General features: G+C 40.0%; 1 protein-coding gene across 1 annotated transcript; it reads left to right on the top strand.

Annotated features, from left to right (window-relative positions):
• Positions 1 to 10923, top strand: LOC124675009 (DNA mismatch repair protein MSH1, mitochondrial-like). Its single transcript, XM_047211070.1, has 14 exons — positions 1 to 160; positions 927 to 1036; positions 1194 to 1314; positions 1406 to 1481; positions 2441 to 2499; positions 3017 to 3084; positions 6021 to 6194; positions 6318 to 6524; positions 6804 to 7060; positions 7631 to 7774; positions 8168 to 8219; positions 8942 to 9244; positions 9711 to 10418; positions 10502 to 10923. Exons 1-14 carry the CDS (start codon positions 46 to 48, stop codon positions 10727 to 10729), a joined length of 2622 nt encoding a protein of 873 aa, XP_047067026.1. The 5' UTR covers positions 1 to 45; the 3' UTR covers positions 10730 to 10923.
• The last annotated feature ends 532 nt before the right edge of the window (positions 10924 to 11455 follow it).

The following is an 11455-nucleotide window of genomic DNA, read 5'->3' on the forward strand; positions in this document are numbered from 1 at the left end:
TCACACTCTGCCAAAGGCTATTGCTTGATTTCTGTGCTAGAGACGATGAAAACTTATTCAGCCGAGGAGGGCCTAACAGAGGAAGCCGTAGTCACTAAGCTGCGCATATGCCGTTATCATCATCTGTACCTTCACAGTTCTTTGAGGAATAATTCTTCAGGTTTGGATTTAATTCCAGAGCAAATTGATTCCCTCATAAATTTAGTGCGTTTGACCCACACACAACCTCTCGGGAACCTGGAAACGAGAAAGTTATAACTTATACTGTTAGCATTATTATCTGTTTATTTTAGAATTTATCACAGCCGAGATTTAGACATTCACACTTACTTTGTTTCTGGAACATGCACCAAAATCATTGTGTACTAGAAGAACACTGAGAAGGCGCCATACCTTACACAGTTGAAACCAAAGCCAAACAAAACTGCAAACCTAAACCGAAAAAATCTGAGCAAGGCTACAAAACAAAGCCAAATGAAACAAATAAACCTAGGATATGATAAGCAAATCTAGTTGCATTTAGATCTTGTAATTTTCACTGTGTCAGATACATTGGTATTATCTATGTCGATCACTGTGTTGGAAATTAACTATTTATGTTTTATAGCGTCTCCATCTGCCTCCATTTGTGACAGTTAGCTCACTCGTGGCTTGACCCTTCCTTACTTAACCATCTGGGTGTTTGCTCCCTTCTCAACATTTATGGTAACATTAGTATTTGTGAGAAATGTTGCATCCCAAGAATTTCCCTACTGTGTCACTGGGATGTCAATTCAAGAACCTCTGATAAGTGATAACAACATCGTTGTTTGTGGAGGCATAGTCTTATTTGGATTAGAATCAAGATTTAGTGTATATCCATAATCTATGTACGATCTTTTTATCTACCATATGAGGCATTTCCCTGTAATTTGTTCATGGTGTAGGGACATCACGCTGGGGGGAATTCGGCGAGGGAGGGCTCTTGTGGGGAGAGTGTAGTGGAAAGTCTTTTGACTGGTTTGATGGCTCTCCTATTGAGGATCTTTTATGCAAGGTCTGTATCTTATTTATTGATATGTCATTGTTGCAAGTGCATGTTCATCATTATCTGTATAATCCATATTTTTGATCAATTATTGTTATTGTGCCAGCAATTCTATATTCTTCTCAATTAGCTTTGGGTGTTGGTTCATAATTCTTAGAACGAAAAGCTTTCATTTGTCAAGGTAAGAGAAATATATGGCCTGGACGAGAAGACTATTTTTCGCAACGTCACTATCTCGTTGGAAGGGAGGCCTCAACCTTTGTATCTCGGAACTGCTACTCAAATTGGTATGCAGAGGCTTATTGGCTACTGTTGATCTTTCTAAAGAGCCTTCTATAGTGTAGGAATCTTATTTCTGAATTTCATATGCTATCACAGGAGTGATACCAACCGAGGGAATTCCCAGTTTACCAAAAATGCTACTCCCTCCAAACTGTGGCGGGCTTCCATCAATGTACGTGTTCTTATTTGCTAGAATAATAGCACAACAATGCTTGTGGCATCAACTACAGTGATATCTTTGAGGCCACCATCTTGTTTCTTTTTTGGTCATCATTAGTTAATAACAATTCTACTTATGTAACGATTTCTTCGCATGCTAGTGATCGAGGGAACTAAGTGATCAGTTGATTGACCTGTGCGTACTTGTATACCAATGCTGGTTCTGAAACTTCATTGGTGTACAATTGACCTAACATGTGAGTTATGTGACAAAATAATTCAATCGATTCATATTGAAAAGCCTTCTCCAGTAATATCACTTTTGTGTCATATAATCCACAACTTTATTGGCTCAGTCCACCTTAAATCTTGGATGGGGGCCTTACAGAAGAAACAGTGGGAGTACTATTTTTGAATGGAGTTTTGTTTTGTAATCCTAACTCCTATTGCTTGTAAACTTTTAAAGCAGTGAGCCATCGAGGACGGTAAGAGACATCATTTAGGAATCACTGTGTATTGTCCTTTGAAACTACTCTTTACTTAAATTGTACCACCTTTTGTAGAGACCACCAAAACTGTATCAGTATCACTATGCTATGCATTACTACCTCCGATTCAAGGAATAAGGCGTCCTCGTTTTACGTGCTTTTTGTTTGACCAATAATTACTTCAAATACATGAAGATTGTTTGTATGAAATTAGCATCATTAAAAAGTGTTTTTCAATACGAATCCAACGATACTAATTACTTATAATATAATCAAGATTTTGTTGCTCAATTTTTATGGTCAAAGTTCGTCTTGAAATACGTATGCGCCTTATTCCTTGGGACGGAGGTAGTATATTGTAGCACATCGGACTACATTTATATGGGATACCGTAGTTTCTCTTCACGGCAGGACTTCTGTAATCCATTTCTTTCATGTGTATGCTTTTGTTCTTGAGAGTTACTTTTTATTATGATATATGTAGGTATATTAGAGATCTTCTTCTTAATCCTCCATCTTTTGATGTTGCGTCTGCAATTCAAGGTAAAATTCTGTCCATAGTTACAGCCATGATCATTTCATGATTTATTCAGTTCTTGCACTTCCCTACATTTGAAACATTGAGTTTGCCGTGGAAGATATAATGTTTATTTGATGGAGCTTGATTCAGCACTTTTCTTAAACAAAAGTTGGTGAACTTTGAAGCTGAACTTTTTATAAATTATTTTTATTTTGCAGTACCTTTATAATGTTTAAAACACATCTCTGTTTTTTTGAGATTGAAAAATCGTTTCTATCAGTTCTAAAAACTCATGGTCAATCACCATTAGCCATATCAACCTACATGCTTCTTGGTGATCTCACCATCACACGAAATTAATGCTCCTGAATACATGGTTTGGTTGCATTTTCTGTTTGGCATCAGTATACAATACATGGTTTCTTGTGTGGCAATTTTCTATTTTCCACCTGTCCCCGTTCATCACAGAAAAGTTTGTTGTTAGTGATGTCACTAATGTGCTAGAATTTTAACTCAACTGTGTAAATCTTACTCTTGCAGATGCTTGCAGGCTTATAGGCAGCATAAACTGTTCGATTCCTGAATTTACTTGCATACCATCAGCAAAGGTTCCTTCTTAACATTTGTAAATAGGGCAACGATTGCACTGTTGGTTATATTAGGTTATTTACATATATGCATATTCATGCCAGACACAAGACAAGTAAAATTTTCATTTCATTAAACTAGACCACAGTGTACCTCTTAATGTCTTGGTCTCATCTCCCAGGTAGTCATGTGACTTGATAGTTATGTACAATAGTCGATTGACCAGATTTGTGTGTTAAGTACATGATTTACATTGTCATTGTTAGTTCAAATAATTACGAGGATTCTTAGCTCCTTTGAATGATAATTAAGTTAAATGCATAATTTGACAATTTGTAGGAGAAATGAAACAAAATTCATAATAAATAATGTAATATATTCGACGTCTATTCTTTATACCCAGATGCCCAGATCTGTGCTTAAAGTACCTTTTAAGAATATTAAAACAAAACTATCCAGATCTTATCACTATCACTAACTGACCACACAGTTAAGTTCTTGAAGAGATATATTGATTTATAGGAGTTCTGCAAAATGGCCTTGAGATCAGTTAAGTGCTTCTAAGTTCTAACTGCTATAGAACTATATTGTGTGTTGAGAGATCATTTTTTTATCAAGTATAAAGAAAGGATACGTGGCAGGAAGTCTGCCCGGGCGTTCGGTCTGTTCGGTTTGCTCGGTCCGGTCTTTTCGGTCTTCACAAATTTCGGTCATCCAGAAATGCTACCCAAAATACATTCGGTCTTTCTGGTCTTTCTGTATTCGGTCTTCGGTCTTTTCGGTCCGGTCTTCGGTCATGACCATATAGACCAAATAGAGAAAGTGTAACATGTATATATATAAGAAATGGAAGACAACACGTTATTATTTCAAGCATTTCACTTCATAATTTCTAGCAGAAGAATAAACTAGCACAACATGGCAGGCTGATAGCACATGTACATAAAAATGGGAGCACACAAATGGGGAAACTAAACAGTCTATCACAAGTTCACAACACGTTACAGTAGAGCAGCTTACAGATAGCAGTTTATAATTCAAAACAAATAATAGAACATTAATTCTTACAACAAATAGCAAGTCTCAATCTCATGGTCTCACACTCACAACTCACAATTTGACAAATAATATCTTACGGATGACAAGCACAAGAGAACATATATAACATAGAGTTGTTGCACTTGTTAGCGGACTTTGCTTGACTTTCCCTAGGCCGGGGATGCAGCAGCATCAGCCTTGCGCTTCCCTTTCCCTTTGTCACCAAGTTCTTCAAGCAGTTCTGGTTGTACATAAATAAAATGGGAAACAATAGTATGTAAATAAGATGGTTGATTGTATATAAATAATATGGGCATCAGTAGTATGTAAATAAGATGGTTGATTGTATATAAATAATATGGGCATCAGTAGTATGTAAATAAGATGGCACATGAATGATTTTATGTAAACAACATGGGCAGGAGCAGTATGTAAATAAGATGGGCATCTACAGTATGTTAATTAGATGGCACATGGGCAGCAAATCATACCATTTTCTAGCTCTTGTAATGCCTCCATGTCCTCTTGGATGTCGACGGGGTCAGTGGAGCGTCTCAACCAATCTTGTGTACACACTAAAGCTTGTATCATGAATGGAGTAAGAGATGTCCTGAAGTCATCAAGTATGCGTCCACTTGTGCTGAAGGCAAACTCCGAAGCCACTGTTGAGATGGGAATTGCCAAGATATCACGAGCCATATTTGTCAAATTTCTCTTTCATCCGCTTACCCATAGCAGCTTGCAAAGGATCTGTACTAGCCATCCAAGTGTGAATCAATATGTGGACCTCACCAATCTCAAACATAAAATTATTGGAAGTGACAGTGAGTGAGGAAGACACACGACAAGTAAGAGCATAGAAATGACTAAGGAAATCTGCCATTTTCTTTGCATTTTCCCAATCACGGTCATCGGGATACCCAAACCCTCCTTTCTCTTCAGACAAGTCCAATGCATATAAAGCATCAACTGGTACAGAAGATATGGAGATATGGAGATCAATCCATAGATGACAACGGGAGAATCTAATATCTTCTGTACCAGTTGCAGCTACAGACCAAGCCATAGAAATAGAATACGATAAGAGATCTCCATCTACTAGACACTAGCACAGTAGCACAATAACACTAGAAGATGAGTTCACGGAGCAGATTAAAGAACGTTGGATGCAGGGAAAGGATTTTTCTTACCGTGTCACTTGCTGGCCGGATCCCTGTGGTGGCGTGCTGCCGGCCGACGCGGGGTTGGAGACCTGGAGATGCGGTGGGGAAGGAGTGCGGCTGGAGGCCTGGAGTGCTGGCCGGTCGGCCGGAGCGCCGGACGGCGGCGGCGCTCGCTGTTGCAGGAGGATGGGGCGGCGGCTCAACCCTAGGGCAGGTCTCTCTCCTGTGTGTTGTCCAGGCCTCCAGGGTCGGGAGAGAACAGAAGTGGAGTGGCCGAATGAGGAAGGAAGCGAGAGAGAAAAGAGGCCGGGAGTGGAGCTAGAAACATTAAGATGGGCTGCTGGGCTGAAATGGTCGGTCGTTTCGGTCGCTTCGGTCGTTCGCTGGACACAACCGAACAGCATTGAAATATTTCGGTCAGTTGCTTGGCAAGACCGATCGTATGACCGAACACCAAAACTTTTTGTATTTCGGTTTCGGTCCCGGTTATTTCGGCTTCGGTCTTCGGTTTCGGTTTTTTGTGCCCGGCCAGAGCAGGAAGTACCATAGATTTTTAACTTTTTTGCTTAATTTCATCTGTTTGTTTCTCTTTTGACAATCTTCTTTTTAGTTGGCGCTCATCAATTTATTTGTATTCTAAGCCATGCCATTTGATCCTTTAAACACCCATGCTTGCTTTGTGGCAGCTTTTCACTTTATATGTACTTCAGCTGATTTGCGTGCCTTATATTTATCTAGTAAATTTGATTTTGCAGCTTGTGAAATTACTCGAGTCAAAAGAGGTTAATCACATCGAATTTTGTAGAATAAAAAATGTCCTTGACGAAATTATGTTAATGAATGGAAACGCTGAGCTTTCAGCTATCCAGGAAAAATTGCTTGAACCTGCTTCGGTGGTTACTGGTTTGAAAGTTGATGCTGATATACTAGTAAGTCTTGCTCGATATTCATGAGAGTGCAATGCTCATGTATATTAATATTTCTAACAATTATTATCTGCGCAAGGATCTCTTTCTATATTGATCTGAAATATCTCTTTCTTCTGGTTGCAGATTAAAGAATGTAGACTTATTTCACAACGTATAGGTGAAGTGATATCTTTAGGTGGCGAAATTGATCAGGCAATAACTTCATCGGAGTATATTCCCAAGGAGTTCTTTAATGATATGGAGTCATCTTGGAAGGGGCGTGTGAAAAGGGTCCATGCTGAAGAAGAGTTCGCGAATGTTGATGCGGCTGCTAAGGCATTATCAACTGCAGTATGTTTCAAGCTATGTATTTCTATAAATAGAATATGGGCTTTACGCAAAAAAAAAAGAGTAAAAGTACGCTTGTGGGCGTCTACTTTTATTGAAATTATCTGCATGAAAATATTGTTTCTTACTATTGAACTTGTCTACATGGAAATAATGTGGTACAGTACTTCATTTACCTGAAACATCAACATAATGATACATATAGGTGTACTATATCTGTGGTCTTCAGGATGGGATATTTATTATACCTTGAGTTATATTAACGCATATCAATCTTCTCAGGTCACTGAAGATTTTCTGCCAGTTATTGTAAGAGTAAAATCTGTGATGTCCTCGCATGGAGGTTCCAAAGGGGAAATCTCTTATGCAAAAGAACATGAAGCTGTTTGGTTTAAAGGGAGGCGATTCACACCAAATGTTTGGGCGGACACACCTGGTGAACAACAGATAAAACAGCTAAAGCCTGCGATTGATTCAAAAGGTAGAAAAGTTGGGGAAGAATGGTTTACAACAGCCAAAGTTGAGACTGCTTTAGCCAGGTACTGACCCAACGGATAATAGCCACTTGCTGACCTTGCAATGTCTCCTAATAAATGTTTCGCTGCTCTGGCAGCCACCGTGCCATCGTTTTCTTAAATTTTATACAATTAGCTCACTATTTGAAGTTTCTGTACCGGTGCCAAATAAACCTTACTGTGGTCATAGAGAATGGTACTACTAGATGTTAATGAGATATTTATATGACTATGCTGAAAATGTTGCGTATGCTAATTAATTTTATGCAACTGCTGTTATGTTCAACTGTACTGCTTTATTTGAACAATAGTAGAAGCATCTTCTGAGATAGGATAGTTTTAATACTCCCTCTGAAAATGTAGGTCGTTTTAGAATCTGTGCTAGTAAAATATATTTAGGTTTTACCATCAACGTCGAAAACAACACCAACATTTGCAACAACTATATTGATATTACTAGATTCATGAACTAGTATATTTTTTACTCAAGTAATTTCTGGAATGCGCAACATGTGTATTTTCTGGAATGCGCAATTGTAGTACAACACTACAGTCACCAACATTTACTGAAACTGTATCAGTATTGTTTTGCAGGTATCATGAAGCTTGTGATAGTGCAAAGGGTAAAGTTCTTGAGCTATTGAGGGGTCTTTCAAGTGAATTACAGGAGAAGATCAATATCCTTGTCTTCTGCTCAACGCTGCTCATCATAACCAAAGCACTTTTTGGTCATGTTAGGTGATTACTTTTGGCCTTCATATTGAATATTTACTGTTAGAGTTCATCCATTCTTCCTATTCTGATAGTCTGTGCCTAATCAAGGTTTAGACTTTTGGCACCCAAGCACCTTCAACAAACAACTGTTGTACTGGTTACTAGCAGGGGCTGGTAAAGTGCCATTCAGTTAGCTTTTATAGGCAAAACCGCAAAAGTTTATTCTAGATATAAGTTCGGAAGCTTTGCTTTCACAGAGTTACCTGTAACTGAACGGGTCAGTTCTTTTGCATGAATTCCTGGCACTGTGTTTGCTGTTACTGTCAGAGGCATAATATTTCCATGTATGCTCATATATTTCTGTCTTGGCAATGCACAATGATCTGATGCCATGCATTTTTCTGGGATCTTGAGCAGTGAGGGTCTAAGAAGGGGCTGGGTGCTTCCTGCTATATATCCCTTGTCAAAGGTACTATTTCTTTTGTCATCTTGTCACTCTATTTTGAATTCAGATAATTATCTCAAAGGGGACTCAGTGGATTAGAACACTGCATTTTTCTTGCTTAGATTGAATTAACCTCTATGAAGTTGCTTCAGTTTTTGGCCTAGTTGTGTTACACAATTTTTTTCCACATTTCAGTTAAGAGTTACTCGGATATGAACCAAGTAGCTATGTTTCATTTCCACACATGTATATGCTGAGCCCAGTTGGAACACTTTTATCATCGACGGACATCTGTGTTGTTATGCTCTGGCAAGTCATGGCTACCTTTGACAGTATATCTATTCATGGTATAAATATAGCATATAAAACTGGAGAACAGATCGGTGATGGCTCACAAGCCCCATTGAAGCCCAGGGCTGTTATCCCACCATGTGACGTATACCATCTATCTGTGGGATATATGCATCTAGGAGTCCCCATTCATCAGTTCAAACAAGTATCTTGCAGTAAATATGAGTTTGAATATAAGGTGTAGGCATGATGAGAGCATCAAACATTTGCACTAGTTTGAGTTTAGAAGCCTTGGCTAGCACTAGGTGTTATTTCAGGTGAAATCCATCTGCATGATTTGCAGACAACTATCCTTTCTGATGAACATAAACGTTCCAATCTCTACTCTGTACCGCTAATGTATTTGCTACTTTTTACAATGTTTTTAAACTTTTAAGCCTGCAATGTTTATGCAGGACTATAGTGTGGAAGAAAGCTCAAGTGAAATGGATTTATTAAAACTCTTTCCTTATTGGCTTGATGATACTAATCAAGGGAATGCAATACTGAATGATGTCAACATGCGATCTTTGTTTATTCTGACTGGTCCAAATGGTGGAGGTAAATCCAGTATGTTGCGATCAGTCTGTGCGGCTGCATTGCTTGGAATATGTGGCTTGATGGTGCCAGCTGGTTCAGCTGTCATCCCACACTTTGATTCCATCATGCTGCATATGAAGGCCTATGATAGCCCAGCCGATGGGAAAAGTTCGTTTCAGGTGCCAATTTTGTAGCTTTCATATTTCTTTTCGTAAAATCTGTGTGCTGTACTCTCAAGAACATAGGTGCCATCACTATTTTATATTGTTAAGATTTCTTTGGATCATGCAGTTAAACCTGGTAAAAGTTAATTTATTGAGGTTATTTAATTTTTGCTGTCAAACTTTCTCATTATCACGTGAGAAAACCCGCATGGTAGAAACTGTATGTATGAATGAAGAAAAATCTTAAATAACAAAACAAACTGTGATGCAGGTTTATTTGCACTCACATTTTCTTACTCAATTATGAATTTAGTTGTACCAGTGTACCATAAATATTTGCCCTAAATATTTGTATTTGGCTCTCTGTGCATATGATAATATTCTTTATTTGTTAATTATATTTTTTTGGCATTATTGATATGTAAAATAAACTTTCTATCGTCCATGGAAATGCTTTGTTTTGACAATATGTTCTTTTCAGATTGAAATGTCAGAGATACGATCTTTAGTAACACGAGCTACTGGTAGGAGTCTTGTTCTCATTGATGAAATATGTAGGGGCACAGAAACTGCAAAAGGGACCTGTATAGCTGGTAGCATCATTGAAAGACTTGATGATGTTGGCTGCCTAGGCATCATATCAACCCATTTGCATGGCATTTTTGACCTGCCTCTTTTACTCAACAACACCGATTTCAAAGCTATGGGATCAGAAGTGGTCAATGGGTGCATTCAGCCAACATGGAGACTTACTGATGGTATCTGTAGAGAAAGCCTTGCTTTTCAAACAGCCAGGAAGGAAGGTATGCCTGACTTGATTGTTAAAAGAGCAGAGGAACTATATTTGACTATGAGCAGAAGCAACAGACAGACATCATCAACAGTCCACCATGGGCCTTCCGTTGTCAACTCTAATGTAAATGGCTTGGTTGATATGCCTGGTGGTCTGGGAAATGGACTCGAACTTATGTCAGGTGCTTTTGCACTGCTGCAAAAGGATGTCGAAAGCATTGTTACTGCAATATGCAAGGATAAACTGTTAGATCTCTACAACAAAAGAAGCATCTCAGAGCCGGTTGAGGTGGTTTGTGTTACTGTAGGTGCTAGACAGCAACCACCACCTTCAACCGTTGGCAGGTCCAGCATCTATATCATTATCAGACGTGACAACAAGCTCTATGTTGGACAGGTATTTCCTTGGATCATACATTCATGTATTCTTCTGTTCCCTGGTCTAATGGGCATGAAATATTGACTCCACTCTGCCTGCAGACGGATGATCTCTTGGGCCGTCTTCGTTCTCATAGGTTGAAGGAAGGAATGCAGGATGCCACGATATTATATATTGTGGTTCCTGGTAAGAGCGTTGCATGCCAACTGGAGACTCTTCTCATAAATCAGCTGCCTTCGAAAGGTTTTAAGCTCACCAACAAGGCAGATGGCAAACATCGAAATTTTGGTATGCCTGTCATCTCTGGAGAAGCCATTGCTGCCCACTGAACCGGTCGACTGAACATCCAGTTTAACCGGTCTCTTTTGGCTTATGGGAGGCAGGAGCTAACCGTCACCAGGTCGTCCGCCCCAAATTTTGTCTGACTGGTAGTAGCGCCCACCTATGTTCATAGTAGGGGTAAATTTTGTTCCAAGTGTAAGGATTACTAATGCAAACATTTTACAATGTAATACTCCCTCTATTGGTTCACTTTCCCGGGCTACACGGTCCAAACATTGGGGTTAGAGCATCTCCACCGACGCCCCCGATAGCATTTTGGGGGCAGGCAGCGAAAATGGGCTTGCACCGGTGCGCCCCAAACGGTGCCGGCCAATTTTGGAACCCAATAGAATCGCCGGCAACCTCCTGCATGTCCCTTCGCCAAGGGCGCGAATCGGGCGCGCCGGCACCTCGCGGCACGTCTGAAAACAAGTGTGGGCTTCGCCTAACAGCCAGACACACCGTTTTCCCACCACCTACACACGCCCGAGCCGACTCCCACCCCTCTAGATCGCCACCGTCTTTCGCCGCGCCCACCCTGCTTGCAGTACACATCGCCGACTATCTAGGAACCATTGTCCATCGACACGGCCGCCGCCCCCTCGACCGGTGGTCGCTGTTTCGCCCGAAACAGAGCTCGCCGCCACCGCGATAGTATCGCCCCGCCCGCAAGGTGTTCGTCCGATTGCCACGATGGACAGCGACGACGAGATGATGGTGCAGCTGTTCCGGAG

This window comes from Lolium rigidum, chromosome 7 (genome assembly GCF_022539505.1).
Source record: "Lolium rigidum isolate FL_2022 chromosome 7, APGP_CSIRO_Lrig_0.1, whole genome shotgun sequence".
Classification (NCBI taxonomy): Eukaryota; Viridiplantae; Streptophyta; class Magnoliopsida; order Poales; family Poaceae; genus Lolium; species Lolium rigidum.